The sequence below is a fragment of the Wolffia australiana genome, chromosome 19 (assembly GCF_029677425.1).
Source record: "Wolffia australiana isolate 7733 chromosome 19, ASM2967742v1".
Classification (NCBI taxonomy): Eukaryota; Viridiplantae; Streptophyta; class Magnoliopsida; order Alismatales; family Araceae; genus Wolffia; species Wolffia australiana.
In genome coordinates this window covers 274,079-297,519 of record NC_135853.1, presented here as the reverse complement: position 1 = coordinate 297,519, position 23,441 = coordinate 274,079, and the positions used below count along the sequence as shown (strand labels likewise).

At 44.5% G+C, this 23,441-nt stretch overlaps 3 protein-coding genes and 2 non-coding genes across 5 annotated transcripts; 2 read left to right on the top strand and 3 right to left on the bottom strand.

The window, feature by feature from the left end:
* Window positions 1–44: 44 nt before the first annotated feature.
* Window positions 45–1,877, bottom strand: LOC144715620 (tubulin beta-9 chain). Its single transcript, XM_078590566.1, has 3 exons — window positions 1,391–1,877; window positions 1,013–1,282; window positions 45–924 (listed from the first exon to the last, which is right to left on the bottom strand). Exons 1-3 carry the CDS (start codon window positions 1,782–1,784, stop codon window positions 248–250), a joined length of 1,341 nt encoding a protein of 446 aa, XP_078446692.1. The 5' UTR covers window positions 1,785–1,877; the 3' UTR covers window positions 45–247.
* A 191-nt stretch (window positions 1,878–2,068) lies between these two features.
* On the top strand, window positions 2,069–3,637 carry FLN1 (fructokinase-like 1). Its single transcript, XM_078590565.1, has one exon. The coding sequence runs from the start codon at window positions 2,134–2,136 to the stop codon at window positions 3,547–3,549; it is 1,416 nt and encodes a 471-aa protein (XP_078446691.1). The 5' UTR covers window positions 2,069–2,133; the 3' UTR covers window positions 3,550–3,637.
* An 8,745-nt stretch (window positions 3,638–12,382) lies between these two features.
* TRNAG-CCC (transfer RNA glycine (anticodon CCC)) lies at window positions 12,383–12,453 on the top strand. Its single transcript has one exon. It is a non-coding gene; the product is annotated as a tRNA-Gly (tRNA).
* A 207-nt stretch (window positions 12,454–12,660) lies between these two features.
* On the bottom strand, window positions 12,661–13,945 carry LOC144715795 (proliferating cell nuclear antigen). Its single transcript, XM_078590800.1, has 3 exons — window positions 13,540–13,945; window positions 13,197–13,447; window positions 12,661–13,104 (listed from the first exon to the last, which is right to left on the bottom strand). Exons 1-3 carry the CDS (start codon window positions 13,856–13,858, stop codon window positions 12,868–12,870), a joined length of 807 nt encoding a protein of 268 aa, XP_078446926.1. The 5' UTR covers window positions 13,859–13,945; the 3' UTR covers window positions 12,661–12,867.
* Window positions 13,946–14,314: 369 nt separating this feature from the next.
* On the bottom strand, window positions 14,315–14,386 carry TRNAM-CAU (transfer RNA methionine (anticodon CAU)). Its single transcript has one exon. It is a non-coding gene; the product is annotated as a tRNA-Met (tRNA).
* Between the last annotated feature and the right edge of the window lie 9,055 nt (window positions 14,387–23,441).

Below are 23,441 nucleotides of genomic sequence, written 5' to 3'. Positions count from 1 at the left end.
TTTACTTCTAGGGAGGTATTTATGTATAAATAACATCACCGATAGAGGAAACAAAAATCAATCGCAAAAAGATAATCAGATGAGTGGAATCCGTCTACTCCATTGAACGGGACGGATGATGCGAGTCATCCGTACCCCACAAGAACCAAGGCAGACAGGAGTCTAAGCGACATAGAATTCAACGGTACCACGAGCACGGTAGAAAGGGAGTAGAAGAACTTAGAGAAGGCTTACGTCGCAAGCAGGCTCAGCCGTTGTAGTCGGGCTCGGCTTCCTCTTCCTCTTCGTACTCCTCGTCGGCTGTGGCGTCCTGGTACTGCTGGTACTCTGAGACGAGGTCGTTCATGTTGCTCTCGGCCTCGGTGAACTCCATCTCGTCCATGCCCTCGCCCGTGTACCAATGCAAGAAGGCCTTGCGCCTGAACATGGCCGTGAACTGCTCGCTCACCCGCCCGAACATCTCCTGGATCGAGGTCGAGTTGCCGATGAAGGTGGACGCCATCTTCAGCCCGATGGGGGGGATGTCGCAGACCGTGGATTTCACGTTGTTGGGGATCCACTCCACGAAGTAGGAGGAGTTCTTGTTCTGCACGTTGAGCATCTGCTCGTCCACCTCCTTGGTGCTCATCTTCCCGCGGAACACCGCCGAGGCCGTCAGGTAGCGGCCGTGGCGGGGGTCGGCGGCGCACATCATGTTCTTCGCGTCCCACATTTGCTGGGTCAACTCCGGCACGGTCAGTGCCCGGTACTGCTGCGAGCCTCTCGACGTCAGCGGTGCGAAGCCCACCATGAAGAAATGCAGGCGCGGGAATGGGATCAGGTTAACGGCCAGCTTCCTCAGGTCGGAGTTGAGCTGCCCCGGGAACCTCAGGCAGCAGGTCACGCCAGACATGGTCGCCGAGATGAGGTGGTTCAAATCTCCGACTGCCATCCAAATTAAAAGCAGATTTTGATTTTCAAGACGTGATTCAGAACTCTAAATGAGAGACAGAGAGAGAGAAGAGGGGCTTACAGCTAGGGGTGGTGAGCTTGAGAGTCCTGAAGCAAATGTCATAGAGGGCTTCGTTGTCGAGGACCATGCATTCGTCGGCATTCTCGACCAGCTGGTGAACGGAGAGCGTGGCGTTGTAGGGCTCCACGACGGTATCGGAAACCTTGGGCGACGGAAAGACGGAGAAGGTCAGCATCATCCTGTCGGGATATTCCTCCCTGATTTTAGATATCAGCAAAGTACCCATCCCAGATCCCGTCCCTCCTCCGAGGGAGTGACACACTTGGAATCCTGAAATACGATGGGGATGGAATCAGCATCTCAGTATCAAAAATCATGCGACGAGCAAAAAATAAAGACAATAGACGATAACAGAATAGTTGAGGAGAAAGGGTATACCTTGTAGACAGTCGCAGTTCTCGGCCTCCTTGCGGACGACATCGAGAACAGAGTCGATGAGTTCGGCGCCTTCGGTGTAGTGACCCTTGGCCCAGTTGTTGCCGGCGCCGGACTGGCCGAAGACGAAGTTGTCCGGGCGGAAGATCTGACCGTAGGGACCAGACCTCAGGCTGTCCATCGTCCCGGGCTCCAGATCCATGAGCACCGCCCGGGGCACGAATCTCCCGCAGCTGGCCTCGTTGTAGTACACATTCACGCGCTCGAGCTGCAGCTCGTTGTCTCCGTTGTACCGCCCGGTGGAGTCGATCCCGTGCTCGGCGCAGACCACCTCCCAGAACTTGGCCCCGATCTGGTTCCCGCACTGCCCGCCCTGGATGTGAAGGATCTCCCGCATCTTCGAAACCCTAAGAAATCCCCGACGATCGAGAAGAAGAGGAAGAGGAAGACGAGGCGGCGGAGAGATAAGTCTAGATCCAGATCTGAGAACAAATTTCCAGGGGGGTCGCTTTATATAGGAGGGAGAGGTCTGAGCTGTCTGGCCCGGGGGTAAGAGCGGGAAATTCAAATTTCGAATTTAATGAGCCGAATCTTTTGGTATTGGATACCCGGCCGGCCCAGTTAGAGAGCGGCCCAGCCCAAGTCGGGAGGGTTTCAGATAGACTGGAGGAGCTTCTTCTTCTTCCTCCTCGGCATCCCCCCCCCCCTCTTTCGTTGTTCGGTCGCGGAGTCCGGGAGATCCGGCCATGGCGTCGGCCTACCTCTTCTCTCCTCTCTCGGTGTCCCACGCGCAGCGCCTCGGAGCTTCGCGGCGGCAGTCATGGCGCGCCTCCCGGCTCAATCTCGGCGCGGCGATGGCGACGGCCTCCGCCGCCGCGGAGGCGCCGAAGCCGGCCCGCCGCGGCCGGAAGAAGGCGGAATCGCCGGCGAAGACGACGACGGCGAAGAAGAAGAAGCCGAAGAAGGAGACGGCCGCGGAGGAGACGGAGGAGGAGGAGGAGATCGACTTCGACGACGGGATGGATTTCCCGTACGAGTGGCCGCCGCTGGTGTGCTGCTTCGGCGCGGCGCAGCGGGAGTTCGTCCCGACCGTGCGCGTCTCGGACCGGCAGATGCACCCGGACCAGTACTCGTCGTGGAAGGGGCTGCAGTGGAACCCCCCGGAGTTCGCCCGCGCCCCGGGCGGCCCGGCCTCCAACGTGGCCGTCGCCCTCTGCCGCCTGGGCGGCCGCGCGGCCTTCATGGGCAAGGTCGGCGACGACGACTACGGTCGCGACCTGGTCCACAGGATGAACCTCGAGAAGGTGCAGACGCGGGCGGTGAGGGTCGACCCCGGCGCGCGGACGGGGGCGGCGAGGATGAAGCTGAGCTTCCGGGAGGGCGACGGCGGGCTGACGGCGGAGACGGCGGCGGCCTGCGCGGAGGACTCGCTGCGGGGCGCGGAACTGGACCTGGCGGTGCTCAAGGAGGCCAAGCTGCTGCACTTGACCTCGGCGGCGCTGCTGGAGCCGGCGACGCGCGCGGCGGCGTTCCGGGCGATGCGGGCGTGCCGGCAGTGGGGCGGGGACGTGTTCTTGGACGTGAACCTGGCGCTGCCGCTGTGGCGGTCGCGGGAGGCGGCGTGGGCGGCGGTGGGGGCGGCGTGGAGGGCGGCGGCGGCGGTGGAGGTGACGAAGCAGGAGCTGGAGTTCCTGCTGGACGAGGCGGAGTACGAGCGGCGGAGGAACTACCGGCCGCAGTACTTCTCGGAGACGGTGGAGCAGAGCAAGGGGCGGCGGGACTACTACCACTACACGCGGGAGGAGTTGGCGGGGCTGTGGCACGAAGGGATGAAGCTCTTGCTGGTCACGGACGGCACGCTGCGGGTGCACTACTACACGCCCGAGTGGGACGGCGTCGTGGTGGGCACGGAGGACGTGCTGATCACGCCCTTCACCTGCGACCGCACCGGCTCGGGCGACGCGCTCGTGGCGGGGGTGCTCAGGAAGCTGGCCGCGCACCCGGAGATGTGGCGGCAGCGCGCCGAGCTCGAGCGCCACCTCCGCTTCGCCATCGCCGCCGGCATCATCTCGCAGTGGACCGTCGGCGCCGTGCGCGGCTTCCCCACCGAGAGCGCCGCCCAGAACCTCAAGGAGCAGGTCTACGTCCCCTCCATGTGGTGACCTCTGCCCAGATCAACCGCTATTACTACTACTCTCATTACCTTTGCCGAGATTGATCAGTTTAGTTCAATAGTAGATAGATTCTGTATGTCTCTCTTCCGTCTTGGTCTTGCGGCCACATTCAGTCGATTGGCTCCCTGACTACTCACTTCATGTCCAGACGTGATGATGAATGAGGGCGCTTGATAACCATGCGACCTCTGAAGAATCAAGTCTGGGCTGTTGGATTAGACTGCCCAAATTGATGGTTTGATCGTTCAAACATTGGTCACTGCATTATGACCATGGCTTGTTGGACTAAAGAAGGATTACACTTAAGGATGGGCAACGAGAGAGAAAGCAACGAGAGAGAATGATGCAGGATGACTAGGACTGACGCTGGTACGATAGACTAAGGATCAACTAAGGATCAACTAAGGATGGATAAAACATACCACAAATCAACATGATCAATTGTAGATCATTTAAATCTGGCGAAAATGTTGATGGTGTAGCTCCTTCCCTCCGTCGAGGACAGGACTGTCTTACAACCACCGAAGTGAAAACAAAGTTCCAAATTCAATATTAAACACACGAGAAACACTAAAGTACCGACACCAAAGAGGGAAGAATAGACCTTTAGAATGGGGCGTTGTGCGAAGGGGCGATGCGAAAAATTGTCAATGTGTTGTTGGCAAGAACGAGTGACGTGCACTTTGACAGGGTGGACGCGGATCCAACTGCACAGTCAGTTGGTGGGGGGACAAGGGGGGAGATGCCCTCTTGTGGGGTTTGGGGCGACACCCCAAAACTTAAACGGTAGGAGCGACAAGTGGTGGATGCTCAGGCGTCCGCTTGGGCGCTCGGCCGCATAGGCAGCCATGGGGGCTAGGTAGACATGGTCATTCTGTTCTTTTTGTGTGAATTTGTGCGAATTATTTGTTTTGTTCGGATTTCCGAACATAACAAAAGCAAATTCAAACATAACACCGCACAGACCTGTGTGCGGTTCTATTGTTCGCTTTGTGTGAATTTTGATCTAGTTTTGTGCGAATGTGCAAATTTGTGGGAATATGCGAATTTTGTTCGTTTTGAAAAAAAAGGACAGAACAAAGAACAAGGCCCTGTGCAGTCCTTTTTTGCGAATTTTTTGTTCGTTTAAAATGAATAGAACAGAACGACCATGTCTAGGGCTAGGTGGTTGCGCATGGCGGCCGCGGGGCCAACGACAGTGCGTGGCGGTCACGTGGGCGATCGACTGCGCGCAGCAAGTGACGGCATGAGCGATTGTGCGTGGCGGACGACAGCGCAAGCAGTTGCACGCGACGGACGACGGTACGAGCGGTTGCGCCTGGCAAGCAATGGCGTAGGCAGTTGCGCATGGGGGGCAAGAGAGGAGGTGCGCTGAAGACACATGGGTGTGGGGAGGCTTGCGATCAGACCAGGGCGCAGGGGAGGACAGCCTCCTCTCAATAGTGGTGGTAGCAGCAACGGCGGCGGCGGCGGCGGAGAGAAAATATGGCAATTTCTTTAGAATAAAACTTCAATTCCAAAGATAATCACCAAGAAGTTCAGTACAACATTGGCTTTTTTATGGGCCTTGGATGGAAGAGAAAACTTTAAATAACAGTAAAATTCAAATCAAATTTAAAATGGCACTCGGATGATGGGTCTGAAGTTGACGTTGGTGACGTGTCATGACACGGGATGTCTCCTGCGGTATTGGTGTCACATCCGGTGATGGTGTGTGGTCGTGTGCATCACAAATGAGAGAGATAGAGAGAGAAAACAAAAGAGCGAGAAAGAAAGAGTGTGAGATGGAGAGAGCCAGGAAGAGACATAGTGAGAACGAATGCTCAAGACGAAGAGAGAATGACAGAGAGGGGGGAGAGTAAGAGGGAAGTGGAGAGAGAGAGAGAGGGAGCTAGAAAGACAGAGAGAGAAGAGAGACAGGGAGCGAGCGAGAGACAGGGAGAGAGATAGAGGACGTTGTCATCATACCCATCATGGTGATTGTCGTCCCCATCATCGATAGTCTTCACACCCATTGTTGGCAGTGGTTGTCGTATTTTTGTTGGTCATTATCTCTGGCATCATCGGTCATTTCTCCATTGTTGGTTCCATTGTTATCGTCCCCATCATAGACAGTCATCTTCCATTTCATCACCATCATTATTTTTCTTCCCTGCCATCGTCTGTCATTGTCCCCTCGATATCACAACTCTGACATTGTCATTGGTACTTGTCTCCTCCTCCTCGCCAGTGGTCATCCTTATTATATGTGATTGGCATACGCATTATAGGCGCTCATTGGTTGTATCATCAAAGGTCATCATCTTTGTCATCCACTCTAGATGGTCCTGTCAACAATAGTCATCGTTTGTGTTATTGATTGTCATTGTCCCTATTAGCCATGCTAACCATTCTCGTCAACAGCGCCCGTCATATGCATTACCAATGTTTGTCGTCATCCACATCATTAGTGGTCATTATCCCCAACTTCAACACTTGTCTTACCCTTGTCCCCAGCATCACTGATGATCCTCTTCCCAGTCATCATTTGTTGTCATCCAACACATTTACAGTCGTTGTCCCCTTCATCCACAATCCTTGTCCGTGTCATTAGCGATCATCGTCCCTGCCTTCTCTGTTTACGAAGGGACTTTTTATTTTTAAAATGTTACTTCACATTTCTGTCATCCTAGGCGTCATCAGTCATCCTTATCGTCCATCCTGTCATTTTCATCACCAGAAATGTCATCTGTGACGGATGACCGATGACTAATGATTCATTCACCCATCCATCTTCAAAATGATGACAGATAATAAAAATGGACGAAAGGGATGACAGTCTTAATCCATCCAACAGGCCTTCCTTTCACATTTCTTCAAGAAAATAACTATTTTGCAGTTGAATGGAATCAGGTTGTTCCAGTGTCTTTGTGTTGATTTTTTAACACAATGGCCAAGAGGTCAAACCTATGAGCTTGAGCGTGTTTACTATTATTGGATCGTCAAATAGTTTTTTCTTTTTTTTCTTTTTTTTTCTTTTATAAAGTGCTCACATAAAGTGCTCAATGAATAGTTTAGAATAAAGTGCTCAATGAAGTCAAATGAGGGTCACTCACATATTTGAGATTACTATTTCTAAAAGATTACTTCAATATTTTCTAAAAATTACTGTATATTTTCTAACACATATTTTATTTTTAAGGTTGAAATTCAGCTGCTCTCAGTTTATTAAGTGGATGCGGAAACATGTTATGATATCACCTTTCCAATTAATCATTTAAATGCGGGAGATAAAAAAGCCATTCAATAATAGATATTATTGTTAAGCTTTGCAGGGTGCACAATGATTATGGACATTTTTAACATATATTAGAAAATGTGAAAATGGGTCTGATGACAGGGAATAAACCCGAACCCAAACCAATGGTTATCAGCCTTCAATTTTTAGGCCCAGGGGAATTATATGTTGAGAGAAAATGGTGAACAGGTGAAGACAGGGAGAAATCAAAAGAAATGCCAATGGAGAGAGAAATACACCTAGCATTTTGGCTTCTATCTGTACCTTAGACCTACTCATGTGTGACAAGCCTTAATAAAATCAAAAATGAAATGGACGAGAGATTCCCTGCTTTTGACCAATAAGAAGAAGTTTTGGTGCAAATGCAAAAAAATAATGGTTTTAAATTGATAACATGATAACTTAATGGATATTTAGATACATTTTAAATGATTATGGTATTATTAACTCAGAATTTATCATGTTATTATTTGAATCAACTAAATATTCATGCATAAACTATAAATTCTAATTTTTGCACATCATGGTTATTTTTTACTAAACTCCTTGACTTCTTTGAAGTCAACCAGTTTTAGTACTGATGAGTATTCTATAGTTTCACATGTGCAGAAATTCATAGGAATAAGAAGATACAATTCTTCAAGAGTTGGAGAATTTTTTAGAGTTTAGTGATTCTCAAAAGGGGGATCGAAAGTAGAAAAAGGGTGTTTGGGGCTCTCAAATGTGAAATCAGAGGAAGATGGGCCACTACCTGACCTGTCCATTGGGCTCTCAAAAGCCTTCCGAAGAAGGAAGTTGAAGATTACAAGGGGAAACTCTCAACCCATGGAGAAAAATAGACGAAATGGTAAGAAAAGAAAATAGAAAACGACCAAAGGGGTATTTTAGTAATTATTAAAATCTATAAATAATACTTTCTCCCCCATTTCCCCTCATTCTGGATGTGCTCTAGCAAGTGGCTGGCCATCAGGACAAGACATATTTCAGAATCCAAGTTGTTCAACATGCTTAATGTAAGTTTGTTGAAGTTTTCATTCAATCTCGTCTCTTGTTTGCATTGAAAAATGCCTGATCCTGGAAAAATATAAGGATCCATATTTGAGAGAAAGCATTGAGGGCTCACAAGGCTTTCATTGAGGTTTTAGGAACCCAGATTTTCATTTTCACATCATCATCCACACATTTAACATTAAAATCCATTATTTTCTCACTCTAAATATACGTTTTCCCTACTTTTTCGCTCCAGAATCGTTTCATTCTCTCTCTAGATCTTCATTCATATCCCTAGTTCATCCTCTCAAAATTTCATTAAAAGTATCCTTCATTTTCACCTTCAAATTCTATCTCAAACTTCTTCTACACTCTCTCTCTTCATTTTCTCTCTCTATCTCTTCATTTCAGTCATTTTCTCTCTCTAAAACCATTTCTTTCTCTCTCTAAAATCAAATCCAGTCTCTCTATAGATCATCCTTCACTCTTCCTTACAATTTTTTTAAAAAAAAACATGTTTGAATTCCATCATTTAGGGCAAAAAAAGTGGAGAGTGGAGGACTTAGTCAAATTGACTAAGTCCAAACCATATTGGGTCAAGCCCATTAGGGCTTAGCCCATTTGGCTAAGTCTTGACTTAGCCGAATTGGGCTGAACCTTAGTGGGGTGACCCACTAAGGCCAGCCCTATAAGGGCCACACAAGGACCACCAGCTCATCCGGTCTGCCGCCGTCGCTGCCAATCCGCCATTGCTCACTGCCACTGCCACAGGCGATAGCCGAAAAAAGGTATTTTCTTATTTTATATTTTTAAAAATTTCAAAAAAATCAGAAAATCCCTAAAATTAATATAATCAATATTCAGCATTTTTTATTATCTACAAAAATTCCAAAAAATATTTAACTCTCATTTTTAATATTTATAGTATTTTTGGTGTTAATTAAATTCAAAAAAAATCAGAAATAAATATTTATTTCCTATTTCTAGTGTTAATTAAAAATTTAAAAATTAGTCTAAAATATTTTTAGTATTTTTCTTTGTAATTATGATTTAAATTAGATCATAGGAATTTAAATAAATTGACTAAATATCCATGAAATCTCAGAAATTATATATCTCACTTTAAACTCACTTCATTCCAAGCTAGAGAAAAAATTTGAAATTAAATTTCCGCCTCTCTATGGATCGACCCATTACTTGCCCTATATTAATTATAGAGTATTTAAGTGGAAATTTTTATAAAAATTGATGGTTGAGTCTAAATCAAAATAACGACATAAAACCTCTAAATTTGGACCTATCATAAACCCTCACCAAATTCATTCCATTATTGAGAAATGGATCAAGTCTTGCATCTAATTGATCTTCATTAGAGTTACATGGCATGATGGATTTGTCTATAAATTTTGTGCTAGCTTGAAGTTGTACCCGCTTAACTATGGCATCAAAAGAAGGGATAAATAATAATACAATTTTTTAGAATCAGATTTAATTCCATAAAATAATTTGTGTACTATAGCAGTCCTGTTGTTGAGTCATTTACATCCAACAAAATATATTAGAAATAAGAGAGATAAGAAAGAAGTGTCATGCTCAATCCGATAGACAGAAAATAGGAGAAATATATTATCTTGTGAACTTGCATAGACCGGAGATGTAGTATATTGTGAAAGACTCTTTTTGAGTTGCAATCTAGTGAAGATATTAGAGGCTGATTTGTATTTGAGTAAGACTTATATTGTCAAATATTGCTTTTGAATTAGATGATTTAAGAGTTCAGACTATATTTAAGTTATTGTTAAGTAAAGACAAACATATATTCCCTGTATTTTGATATTAGAACTATATTTAGGATTTTACTTTGACTAAAGTGAGATATATAATGAAAGATAACTGGAGATTTTTACTTGATCTCAATGATATATTGTGTATTATGAATTGTTCATATATTGAAAATTGAGTATATATTGGGATAAATGGATTTAATTATGATATTAAAATTGATAACCATATAATAACCGCTCATTATTGTAGTAAGAATACGCCATGCAAAGACAAGAAATGTGATTTTATTTTAAGTTCATATGTTTTGTGTAGCCTAAAAGCCCATCACACTCATATGTTCATTGAAATGTCATTCAATATTTTATCTCATTTTGTTAATCATGAAGTCCTTAATCATGTCCTATAGCATGATGTTAGGCCCCTAACTAGGCGGCATTCCCTGCCTAGAGGCCTGCGTGCTTATTGGGAGGGTGTGTCCGTGTAATCGGCTCATGACATTAAAGGACTGAGTCATTATGGGTAGCGATGCCCAAATACCTGATCTTTTAGGCCATTGCCCATGTACGTGGTGATACACTGCAGACGGTGCACGTGCCCGTCCACGCCCAAGGCGGGACGGATCAGGTACAGTCCGCGCGTGCTAGGCGCGCAGGCTGATCAGTGTGTGCGCGCGCGCGTCAAGCGCCGCGCGCCAACGCCAAGCGCCACGCGCGGGCGCCAACGCTACGCGCCAGCGCCGAGCGCTGTGCGCGGGGGCGAGAAGCGCCGCGCGCAGGTGCAGGACGCGCAGGTCGGATGGCGTGACGCGGTTGCAGCGCGCGGAGTTGTGCGGGGTGCCGCGCAGCGGCTGCGCGGGCAGCGCACGCATTGCGTGTGCGGGGCACGGGGCCGGGAGACATCTCGCCAGGAGACTAAGGTATGTGGCGCACCGAGAGAGCCGAGAAGGCACAGAGGGCACGTAGCACCCCGCGGGTAGTGCTAGGCGCGCAAAGCCTAGCTCGGGGGCGTCGAATGCGGCGGCGTCGCGCAGGCCACGCGCGAGAGTGTAGACACGGGTGCTGGTGGCGTGTGTGATCGTCAAGGCAGAGGTGGCATGTGTAATCGCCACGGCCGTGGGCGTGCGGCGCCCGACCCGGCGCACTTGTGTAGCGGCTGAGCGGGCGCGCGTGTGTGGAGCGGCAGCCTTGAGGCAGTGTGGCGACACTACCTCGGCGTAAAGCACCTCGTCTCATTCGTTGTATCACCCCTCGTCTTCCCCCATATAATGATCTCAATTACGATGTACTCTTTTATGATATTAATGCAATGACCCTATTCCCTGACGGGGCTGCGTCCCCACCATCTCCTCCAACCCCTTCTATGCGATCTTAAGCATCTACAAAGCTTCTACTGCAAGAGATCAAGGCTGCTCAGTGTCTTGCTCTGAACATTGAGGCCGGCACACGCCAAATTCGAGCAAGAGACCTAGCTCTGGATTTGACCGTGTGACACATGACTAATGGCGAGATCATAAAATAGTGATCTGTATCGTTTCAGAATGCATCCAACTAGTCTGTAGTTGAAGGATACTCAATAATAATATTGAAATAAAATATGGGAATATCTAATATTTCACGTTTGATGAATATGGTTCATCTTTTAGCCATTATAGGTGAGACATAAATGGCAGACAATGGGTTCTTTTATGATATAACATCCATTGATTGATCTATATGAACCCTTAAATATTATTATACCTAAAAATCAATCAGGTTAATTCATGTCAGGGCTATTTTATCTGTCCTTAGAGCTGATGCACCAAACACGATTGTCGATAGGCTGTTATGTTTTGACTATGACATAGGAGTTCCTTAAAATGGATTCTAAACAGTACTAGACTGGACATAGCAATAAGACCATGGGATGATTGTGTAATCAATATGGGATTCTATGTCCTTAAAAAGGAGGTTGACTCGAGGAAGTGACCCTAGAGGTCTACATTGTCCTAATGAACTCGTGTATAAAAGGTTGACCAGGATAATTTTCTCCATGTTATTAATTTATCTCATTACATCTTTGCGTATATGGTATTATAACTCAAGCGCTGAAGCTGGAGATTCTTATAACACAAGTAAGTTTTTTTCTGAAATGAGCTAATTTTCCTCTCTGATTATTGATCGTATTATTTTATACACACATCATATATTTGTGGGTTTTTTATATACCCCAGACAATTTATTTTTAAAAAAGTATTATATGTCTCAATTGGCCAGTTTTTGGTTTCTTTTATATCTTCATTTTTCCCATAAAAATTATGAATTCATTTATATCTTCATTTTATGTTATACTTATATCATTTAAAATAACATCATACTTAGTGTCATTGTTTTGGCCTAGTTGAGTTCCAAATGCTATATGAGCTCACTAATTGCAGTAATGAAACGATATATTTTAAGTGGGAAACATGCTTACAAATATACACCAATAGAAAACTCTGATAATAGAAACATAGTTCAACTTGAATATATTATTTTAACTTGATTTGGCATATTTTCTTGAAAATATAGTTTACCTTCCGGATTTGACATATTACATTTTTCTTCCTATTAGAGAGTTATACCTTTGTGTCGCTGTCATCATAGATGTTGGGGAAAAGAGTGGGTCTTGTTAACAAAATTAAATTACATAGATAATAATTATTTATACTGCTAACTACATGCTGCAAGGTCTTGGTATTACGAGGGCTCGTAAAAATTATAAATCAAATTATTTTTTAAAGAAGACATCCAAGCGCATCTGGTGTAGTGGTATCATAGTACCCTCCCACGGTACTGACCAGGGTTCGATTCCCTGGATGCGCAATTTTTTTCCGCTGGATAATATTTGCTTCGCCTCCGTTAATCTATCATTTTTCACACATAAATATATTTTCACAACACATATTTTTAGTATTTCTCCTGTTCACAAAAGCTACATTAAACTTCGATAAATAAAAACTCCATCAATAAGGAGTTAAAAAACAAAGACAAAGGTTAAGTTGTTTTTCATAATTCCACACGATCCAAGAGTTGCTCTAAGAATCTGTCATCAGACAATTCATTCAAATCTGCGATGGGGAGTCAATACAAACAAACAAACGAAAAGGCAGAGCGATCAATCTACGATAAATGATATCCCATCATGTGTTCAAGAAAATCCTCTCCGCATCCCGCAAAAAAAAAGAGAAGAATGAAGAAACAAGTTCATCTTCCTCCTCTGTCTTCCTCTCGATCCCTTCAAGATTTGACGTCCGGCTTGATATCATCGTCGTCGTCTTCAATCTTGGGCGCCAGATAGAATCGGATGTAACCCATCTCCGCAATCTTGTACTCAACCACGATGGGCAGCTCCGACGACAGGCTGATCGTCACGCTGCTCGACAGCGGCGTCGCCTTCGTGAACGAGTTCATGTACCTGAGCGCGAACGTCAGCGACACCGGCTCGGTCACTTCGATCTTCGTGCACTCCTCCGGCTGCAACCCATTACCAAACGCTTCGTCGTTCGTCTTGATATGATCGGGGGATGGAAGAAAATTCAATGGCTGCGAAAGAAATTTGAGTTCACCTTATCTACGGTGGTGTTCTGCCTGCAGACCACGTTGGCGTTTCCGATGTCGCCCTTGGTGGAGAATTTGACCCCTTCCTTGGTCACCGAGATCACGACGGTGTCGCCGATGCTGCTCAAATCCTTGCAAATTCTGGCGAATTCCGACGACGGCATCTGCACTATGGCCTGGTACTCCGCCTCCGGGATCCCCAGATGCTCGCTGTCGATGTCCATCAGCTTCATCTCGAAGTCCGCAATCTTATCTTGATCTGGTAACCAGATCAAGAAGAAAAACAGTTAGAATCTAGAGAATCTTTCAAGAGAAAAGAACTAGGAACGGGGGGATGGGAGAGGGACTGACTGGGGCTCTCGAACATGAAGGTGACGGTGTCGCTGCCGTCGTCGGCCTTGATGGTGATGATGTCGTCGTTGCCGGCGCACTTGAGCATCTTGGCCATGTTATTGAGGTTCATGCCCATGGAGACGTTCCGGTCGCAGCGGTAGTGCTCGAAGCCCTCGGATCTGAGCAGCAGCGCAACCAGCGCGACGTGGCTGGAGTCCATGGCCTGGAGCGAGAATCCCGTCGACGAGCAGTCGAAGTTGGCATCGGAAACCAAATCCTTGATCGATTCCAACACCTTCTTCAGCAGATTCCCCTGCACCAGCCTCAACTCCAGCATCTTCTCCTTCTTCTTCTTCCTTCTTCTACCTTCTTGCTTGGGAAGATCGATCGGAGCAGACGAATTAGGGGGAAAATGGCGAAAGATTGAGTGGCGGAGTGCGTATTTGATGGAGAAATCGGCGGGAAACGTGCCCTACCTTCCCGCCCGATTCCCATCTCTAAATGGGCCGCCGCGCTATTGGGCCTCTTCTCACTGTTATCGGAAGTCGGATCCTCGAATATAGTTTCCAGTTTCGAATCCAGTATAAGCGTTTCGGGTCGGGTTTCGGATCAAGAATATGGCATAATGGGGAGAATCGAGATCCGGTTGTGGATTAAAAGTAGGAATATGTTTTAGCGCTATTTCAGGATCGACTGTATCCGATGAGATCTCTGTTAATGGGTTTCGGATCTTGTTGGGGAGGATTTAAAAAAAGGATTAAAAAAGTTATTCGCACGGCGAGTGCTTCCTCTATATCAGAGCCAGGTTTCGATCCTGGGACCTGTGGGTTATGGGCCCACCACGCTTCCGCTGCGCCACTCTGATTTGACGATAGACAGATGAATTTTTTTAAATATAGATGTATTAAGTGTACTGATGTACCCCATAGTTGGGCTGTACCTTCCTCTGGTGTCAGAAAGTGCGATGGGGAAGAAACGAAGTGATGAAAAAGTGGGAACATGGGCAGCGGAAGGATAAGTCTACATTAAACAAAACAGCGCAGTAAAGTATTTAATTTAGTTCATACGAAAACGGTAGGCTTGCTAAAAAATGAGTCGTCCAGCATAACGACATGATAATTAAAGAAACTATGCAAGCGGACCCCATCATCATCATTGATCTATACATATATAGCACATTTGAAAATTTTAAAGAGGCTCGAGTTCCGAATCCAGATTAATTTTTTTAAAAGATAGTTATAGATAATTTATCCTCCTGATTTATACTATTATAGATAATTTTTCATGTTCGCTGAATAAGTTCTGAGTGGAGGATTTTTTGTGTAACAAATAAATCGATTCATTTATCTGAAGACAACGATTTCCATGTGTCAGTCTCAACTCATTAAGTGGAAGTCACCGAGCCGTCCACCGGCTCTTAACTTTCTCATAATCATAGGAAAAATCTGGGAAACAGGTATAAAATATCATCTGATTAGTAAAATTAGTTACCGCATAATCATATTCTTGTTCATAAGGATGCGACGGAAGTTAAAAGCTGGTCAATAATAGTTTATATCACAAGAGGGAGAATATTCCTAAGTTTTAATACCTTCAATACACTATCATCCACGAGAGGAAAATCAGTGTCTGATATGCCAAACAACACTTTCAAGTGAATAAAGAAACTAGACAGAATGGAAACATCCCGTGATAAAAAATATGATGAAAAATCTTAAATACTCTGTAGATTTATCAAATGAGTCTAGTCGTACTGGATAAGAATCCCAAGGGTTATGATGATGAATCTCCTTATTAAAGTTGGACATTACTAATGCCAGATAAGCGGACTAATTGCCTATGATATATTTCATGGTATCGCAATCATAATTGCCCAGGATAGGACGGTATGAGAATTTAAGTATATCCTCTGTGTGATACAAACAATTTGTCCACGCTCAAAATGATCACTTGTCAGATAGGAGAAACTGACTATTTAGCCCTTTGTCTTGTACTATTCACTAATATTGATAATATTTACAATTCGCTCTAAATTCTCCAGAATCCAACCCCACTTCATTATTTGCCTACAAAGGCTTCGATTTCCATCAAATATACCAAACATTAGCATTTGTGGATGAATTATTCCAAAACACATATTGTACAAAACCAGTATAACATTGTCGTGAATAAGACAACTTGAAATACTTGTATCAACCAGGTAATAGAGAAGTCACTCATTAAAAAAAGGGTTAATAGCATGAAATATCCCAAACTTATTCAAAAATCTGAGATATAACCTAAACTTTTTTTTGGCACGGTATATCCCAAACTCTCTAAGTCGACGCCGACATATCCCGGTGATGACGTGGAATCCATCGTGGCCGCCAGGTGGATTTCCGGCCAGATTTTGACCTGGCGGAATCCACCTGGCAGCCATGATGAATTCCACGTCATAACGGGGATTCCACCTGCCAGGTGTTTTCCGATAAGAGAGAGAGGCATTCTAGAGAGAGAGAGAGAGAGGAATGGAGAGAGAGGTATTTTAGAGAGAGAATTCTAGAGAGATAAAGAGAGGCATTCTAGAGAGAGAACGAGAGGCATTCTAGAGAGAACGAGAGGCATTCTAGAGAGAGAAAGAGAGGCATTCTGGAGAGAGAAAGAGAGGCATTCTGGAGAGAGAAAGAGAGGCATTCTGGAGAGAGAAAGAGAGGCATTCTGGAGAGAGAAAGAGAGGCATTCTAGAGAGAGAACGAGAGGCATTCTAGAGAGAGAACGAGAGGCATTCTAGAGAGAGAAAGAGAGGTGTTCTAGAGAGAGAAAGAGATGCATTCTAGAGAGAGAACGAGAGGCATTCTAGAGAGAGAACGAGAGGCATTCTAGAGAGAGAAAGAGAGGCATTCTTGAGAGAGAAAGAGAGGCATTCTGGAGAGAGAAAGAGAGGCATTCTGGAGAGAGAAAGAGAGGCATTCTGGAGAGAAAGAGAGGCATTCTGGAGAGAGAAAGAGAGGCATTCTGGAGAGAGAAAGAGAGGCATTCTGGAGAGAGAAAGAGAGGCATTCTAGAGAGAGAACGAGAGGCATTCTAGAGAGAGAAAGAGAGGCATTATAGAGAGAGAAAGAGAGGCATTCTAGAGAGAGAAGAGAGGTGTTCTAGAGAGAGAGAGAGAGACATTCTAGAGAGAGAAAGAGAGGCATTCTAGAGAGAGAAAGAGAGGCGTTCACAGCTCAAGTACCCTTTTGCATTGTCGGCCTTCGAGCAAATCACGGAGAAAGCCAAGGGGAAAAGAGTGGCCTTGTTCCTTGACTACGACGGCACGCTCTTGCCCATCGTCGACGACCCCGACCGCGCCTTCATGTTCAATTCTGTGAGTTTTCTCTCATTTCCCTGCTCGTTCCCTTCTTCTCTTCTCTCTCTCTAGAACGCCTCTCTCCCTTTCTTTCTCTCTCTAGAATGCCTATCGTTCTCTCTATAGAATGCCTCTCTCTCTTATGGGAAAACACCTGGCAGGTGGAATCCTCGTTATGACGTGGAATCCATCGTGGCTGCCAGGTGGATTCCACCAGGTCAAAGTCTGGCCGGAAATCCACCTGGCAGCCACGATGGATTCCACGTCATCACCAGGATATGTCGGCGTTGACTTAGAGAGTTTGGAATATACCCTGCCAAAAAAAAAGTTTGGGTTATATCTCAGATTTTTGAACAAGTTTGGGATATTTCTTGCTATTAACCCTTAAAAAAAACAAATTAACGGAACCCTTTAGCAAATTTATTATTCTTCAGAAATCTCAAATAATCCTTAAATATAATAAGATGTTTTTTTTCATCTAAGCTAACAAAGTATTGTACCAGTATTATTATTCATGCGGGAGTTAATACATCAGAATTTTATTGCATACTCAACGGAACCATTAATAAATTTTATTATTTTTCAGAAATCTCTAACAATCTTTAAATAAAATGAGATGATTTTTCGTCTATGTCAGTACATACAATTGCACAAGCGTTACCATTCACGAGAGAGCTAATACATCAGACCTTTTTTTGCATACTCAATGTCATTTGCTATTAGAAATATTGCTTTCTAGACATTGAACTTTAAATTCAACTATAATATGCATCTCACGTAACATTTATGCATTATTATCTGAATGACATTTTCCCTGCTAAAAGTTCTTCTTTGCATTTCGAATCAAATAATTAGTAAAACCTAGCATACCGTCCAAATATACTATCAAAATGAAACACAAACCATCACCTTACAGACTTTGTAAATAAAATGATCACATTTGTAAATTTAACTTTCAAACTTATACCAAATATTAAAATTTTATAGATCATCGTTTTAATGAATATTTAACCCGAAAATAATCAACTTGTAAGATTATATAAACTCTTAATTATAAATCCTTCATAATGGACAATGTGAACCGTCATTCTGAATTTCTACACTTCATGAGGGCAGATAATGTTTTATTCATGTGTTGCTTCTGAATTCCCTAAGAGATATATTAATATTTTGGTCAAACACATAAAAAATATATGAAATCTATGAGATAATGCAATTTTGAGTAAAATATATCCTATGATTCTATGGAAAGCCTTGAGGAAAAATTCTTGCTCTGTACCATGACTGAATTGATCGTGCACCTTATGACAATCAAATCTCTCTTTGTATCGCTAGTTTAGCTATAGTATTTCCAAAAAATAAGCTACGTAGAAAGAGAAGCCAGAATTCCCTTGCTTTCTCGTGGCCCTTTTTTTGTCGTACCAACAAGAGCTGTGGTCGGTACACCGATATCTATACATCCGGGACGCGGACGAGACGAAGGTTTCATCCGGGGACGAAGTTTTCATCCCGTCTGTCGTCCCTAGACGAAACCTGGGATGAACTTTCGTCCGGAGAACCCCGGACGAGATGACTTTTCATCTCATTGGACGAAAACTTCGTCCATCCGGGATGTCTGGACGGTGGACGATCGAATTGGACGAATTTTTTTTTGTTTTTTTCACTGCGAAAATGCCATTTAGACTAAACATGAATGTAGTCTGCTTATTCTTTTTTTTTTCTTGAAGAGATAGTCTGATTATTAATAAATTGTGTTCATCATTAATTGATGTTAATAATAAAAAAATTTCTCTGCGAGAATGCCATTGAGATTGAACACGAATATAGGCTGATTTTTAATCAATTGTGCTCATCAGCCCCTTTTTAGTATTAATTTATGTTAATAGTAATTTGCATTCCTCTATTTACTATTTCATTTACATAAAGGTGGCATTGAACTTCAACTCCAAGAAAATATTTTGATAAATAAGAAATCATAACTCATGTTGTTTTAATTTACCTAAATCCGATAATACAGAAATCTCTTAGATATCTGTCATGAGTAGTGTAATATTGATAATTATATACGATATTACAATCTCACTCATTTGCGTTTCGCACTAGAGAACGAAGCTAAAGAAATTTTATAATAATTTTAAAATTCAGAACAATTGCCCAACTTTCAAAGTGTTCGCCACATTAAAAGAGATTAAATGTTGAAAGAACAAGGTCCAGAAACAGTGTGGGTGAAAGAGAAAATAAAATCGTTTTTGAGGAACTGGGACGGAAGGATGAGGCGGACGTCGTGCCCCCATCCATCGCCCTTGCGCAAAACTAGTCGACGTTGAGTTAAAAAACCTGCAGGTAATAGAAATAAAAGATAGAGAGTTAGAGAGGGAGATAAGTAGAGAGATGCGTAGATAGAAAGAGATATAGGGAGACGAAGAGATACATTTCAGAGAGATGTAGATGTAGAATTGATGAGAGATAGAGATAAAGAAAATAAAAGAGAGTAATTTAGAGAGAGAGATAAGTAGAGAGATACCTGGATAGAAAGAATTTCAGAGAGATGGAGAGATAAGTAGATAGAGAGGGAAACAGAGAGCGAAGAGAGAAAGAGATAAAGAATAAAAGAGAGAAATTTAGAGAGAGAGATAAGTGGAGAGATGTGTAGATGTAAAAAATTTCAGACAGTCGAGGAGAGACGTAGATAGAAAGGGAAACCCAGATCGAGGAGAGAAAGAGAAAGAATAAAAGAGAGTAATTTAGAGAGGTAGATAAGTAGAGAGATGCGCAGATAAAAAAAGCTTCAGACAGTCGGGGAGAGGTAAAGATAGAAAGGGAAGCCCAGATCAAGGAGAAAGGGAAGGGTATCCACACACAGAAATATGAGGACAGATGAACCAATGTGCACACATAGAAGAAGTAGAAACAGTACCGGACACGTAGTAATCAAGCACCGCTTCTTAGAAGAAAGGACACGCCGCAACCAACCCCTATGCCTGCACCGACCTGCAGATAATGATGATATACTCAGATGTTTATTGCATTTCATATTGGATGGAGTTATATGTGGTCACGTATTTATTCAAAAAATTAGATTTCTAGCAAAGTACTCATTCAAATAGAATAATAATGAGAATTGAGAAGCCAAATATATTGAAATACTCTATGGAAATTGACTTCATCAATGAAACAAGATGTCTACAAATGCTTAGCCGACGTCTTCACGTACTATCATGACAGTTTCCCCATTATATGATGAAATCATTGTCATCCTCATCACAACCATCCATCGGTTAATACTGAACAATCATTGCTAAAACTCATTCGTTCGAGCCCAAACATGGGTCGATCCGGGGATGGCGGTGATGACAACAAATTCATCCTCGTCCACCACAAGCTAAACCCCAAATCGTCGAAAAAGAACCCAAGGGAGAGTCCAGTATCTCCGATAATGAATAATTTGATTCATTATCGGAGATACGTAATCAGGCTGATGACATTGACCGCCTGTGGACAATTTTGCTTCATTATCTGGCCTTTTCATTTGATTTCCAAGACACACATCATCGGCCCACCATCAGCAACGATAAACCCATCCTCATTCTTCCAAGCACAAACATGGATGAGATTGAGAGAGATCGAGAGAGAAAATTAACAAATTAAAACAACAGTTTGAGGGAGATCAAGAGAGAACATTAAAAAATTAAAACGTGAGATTGAGAGAGATCGAGAGAGAAAATTAACAAATTAAAACGACAGTTTGAGAGAGATCGAGAGAGAAATTTAAAAAATTAAAACGAGAGATTGAGAGAGATCGAGAGAGTTTGAGAGAGGTCGAGAGAGAACATTAACAAATTAAAACGTGAGATTGAGAGAGATCGAGAGAGAAAATTAACAAATTAAAACGACAGTTTGAGGGAGATCGAGAGAGAAAAGTACATAAATAGATAGATATATAGAACGAAAATCAGATAGGTAGACAGATAGCTAGATATATAGAAGGAAAGATCAACAGATAGATACATAGATAGGTCGAACTTTAGATAGAAAGAACTAAAGAAAAATCGGATAGAAATACCGATACATACGTACCTTGCCGGCACGATTCCGCGTCCCTGTCACGAGCTCGAAGGATCTTGAAGAAGACGTCGAACTCGCCGATTCGTGCTCCAGCAGGTTGGTTCCACCTCTCCAAGCCAAGAATGTGCTCGCCACTGGCGAGTCGCCAGACACCAATACGCAGACACGCAGTCCCGCCGATGCGATTTCTAAAAACCTAGGGCAGGCGCGATGATTTTTCATTTTTTCATTTTAATTTCGTCCCATGGGACGAAATTTCGTCCCAGGGCCTTGGGACGGATCGAAACATCGTCCCAGGGTATGCAAGACGGGACGATGCGGACGACATATCGCCCCGTCCTTCGTCCCGGGGGACTCACTGGACGGTCACGGGGATGAAGCTCGTCCCGTCCTCGTCCACCGTCCTCGTCCGGGATGATCCGGAAGTATACCGATATCTAACGTAAACACAATGTAAAGCCAGATGGAACCTCTTCTCAGTTGGGCAATATGATTAATGCGAATTTTTTCTTTTTATTTTCCATAATATATCTTTACTATTAGCATAGTTCTGTCATTGTTCACTCTATCACTTTCCTATCACTGTTGATGCTTATGCCTCGTCATTCCCAAACTGTAGACATGGGCTTCCACCAAGATGTGTTAGGCCTAAACTTGTATTCTCATGATTTTCTTTGGGTAGGTGCATTTTATGAATTTTATTCTGACCTATGATATTTTATGGGCTTTTTTATATCTTCTTTGATCAGCTAGATTTTTCTGTATTATTTTTTTAAGTTAACAGGATAAGCATAAATTTTCTGGATCAAATGAAGATGAAAAAAAAATAAATCTGATCATAACTTTCAACAAATACGATCAAAATATTTTTGGGGTACAGAGCAAGAATTCAGCCACGTGACATGGTTTCTTAGTAGACACGATAAAAAACTTTGTTGAAGGTATCTGCTTTACTGTATATCATTGATGTATTTAATTTGTATGTAAGATAACGCGTTGATGATTTAATCCCATATTTGTGCAATGTTATAAAAGCATCAAACTGGATTTATGTTGTCATAGTATCAAAAATCTAAATAAAGCCAGTTTGATTGACCTAAGGTCTACCTGATGTCCAATTTTTCACTAAACATAAAATTTGGCAATAATTCAAACAGAAAAAATGTATATTGTCATAAGTATACATTTTGAATGTATTAGAACACTCATGTAACTATTATTATAATACTTTTCATATATATCATGCAGAATATTCATTGTTCACTAATGATTTGATACTGTTCCACACTCCGAAAGAATTATCAACTAATATTTATATTCTACATCTCCACTATTTGTCTTCTCATTTATTTCATATATACTATTCGTCTTTCAATTTGTTCAGACTCCATGAAGCTTTTAAACACTTCTAAATTTTTTTCATATTTTAGTCCGTCGTTTATTAATTCAGATATATTTTTAAAGCCATTTAGTATTTCATGATTAAAATATGACAAAAAAGTATCTGAATTAATAAATGAGTGACTAAAATATGATAAAAATATGATTCATTTTTACTTCTATTTTCATAATAATTAGGGAAAATACCACGAAAGAGCATGAACTTTCGTTTTTGTCAACCGGGCAGCATGAACTTTCATGCTTGTCTAAAAAATAGCATGGGCCAATAAGAAGACGCCACTTGGCGTCTTCTTATTTTTTTTGCCAGCCATGGTCAACTGTTGACGTGGCAGCCACCGTGGCAGCCAGGTGGACTCCACGGTGGCATCCACGTCTCCGGCTGCCGCCGACGCCCCCCGTCTCCATCCGCCGACGCCGCCGCCCGTCTCCGTCCGTCGACGCCGCCGCCCATCTCCGTCCGTCGACGCCGCCGCCCGTCTCCGTCCGCCAACGCCGTGGGGAAGGAGGGAGCCGTCCCGTCCTCCTCCCTGGCCGCCACCACCCCCCACCTCCGCCGCCGACGCGCCCGTCTCCGGCCGTCGCCGACGCCGCCCGTCCGGCGACGGAGGTGGGGGTGGTGGCGTTAGGGAGGAGGACGGATGGCTCCTTCCCGCGCCGCCGCCGCCTGCTCCCCCCCTCCCCGCCGCGCCGCCGCCTGCTACCCCTTCCCGCCGCCTCCGCCACCCTCCCCATTCCCGCTGTGCCTCCGCCTCGCCCCTTCCCGCCGCTCCGCCACCCTCCCCATTCCCGTCGCTGCCCCGCCTGCTCCCCCCTCCCCCGCCGCTCCGCCACCCTCCCCATTCCCCGTCACTGCCCCGCCTGCTCCCCCTTCCCGCCGCTCCGTCACCCTCCCCTTCCCACCGCTCCCACCTCGCCGCCGCCGCCGCCCCCCCGTCCCCTCTCTCCAGCCCTCCTCTGCCTGCGGCCGCCCCTGCCCGTCCCGTCCTCCTCCCTGGCCGCCACCACCCCCCGCCTCCGCCCCGCCCCCTTCTCGCCTCGCCCTCCTCCCCCGGGCGGCGTCGGCGGTGGAGACGGGCGGCGGCGTCGGCGGCGGCGGGAGACGTGGATGCCACCGTGGAGTCCACCT

What these genes read in the sequence shown, in the direction of transcription:
- LOC144715620 (XM_078590566.1), bottom strand. Translation starts at nt 1,784, where the DNA reads ATGCGGGAGATCCTTCACATCCAGGGCGGGCAGTGCGGGAACCAGATC. An exon ending in GAACTGCGACTGTCTACAAG is followed by an intron (nt 1,283 to 1,390) that starts GTATACCCTTTC and finishes ATCGTATTTCAG; the next exon opens with GATTCCAAGTGTGTCACTCC. An exon ending in CAAGCTCACCACCCCTAGCT is followed by an intron (nt 925 to 1,012) that starts GTAAGCCCCTCT and finishes TTTGGATGGCAG; the next exon opens with TCGGAGATTTGAACCACCTC.
- FLN1 (XM_078590565.1), top strand. Translation starts at nt 2,134, where the DNA reads ATGGCGTCGGCCTACCTCTTCTCTCCTCTCTCGGTGTCCCACGCGCAG.
- LOC144715795 (XM_078590800.1), bottom strand. Translation starts at nt 13,858, where the DNA reads ATGCTGGAGTTGAGGCTGGTGCAGGGGAATCTGCTGAAGAAGGTGTTG. An exon ending in CTTCATGTTCGAGAGCCCCA is followed by an intron (nt 13,448 to 13,539) that starts GTCAGTCCCTCT and finishes TCTGGTTACCAG; the next exon opens with ATCAAGATAAGATTGCGGAC. An exon ending in AGAACACCACCGTAGATAAG is followed by an intron (nt 13,105 to 13,196) that starts GTGAACTCAAAT and finishes AATGGGTTGCAG; the next exon opens with CCGGAGGAGTGCACGAAGAT.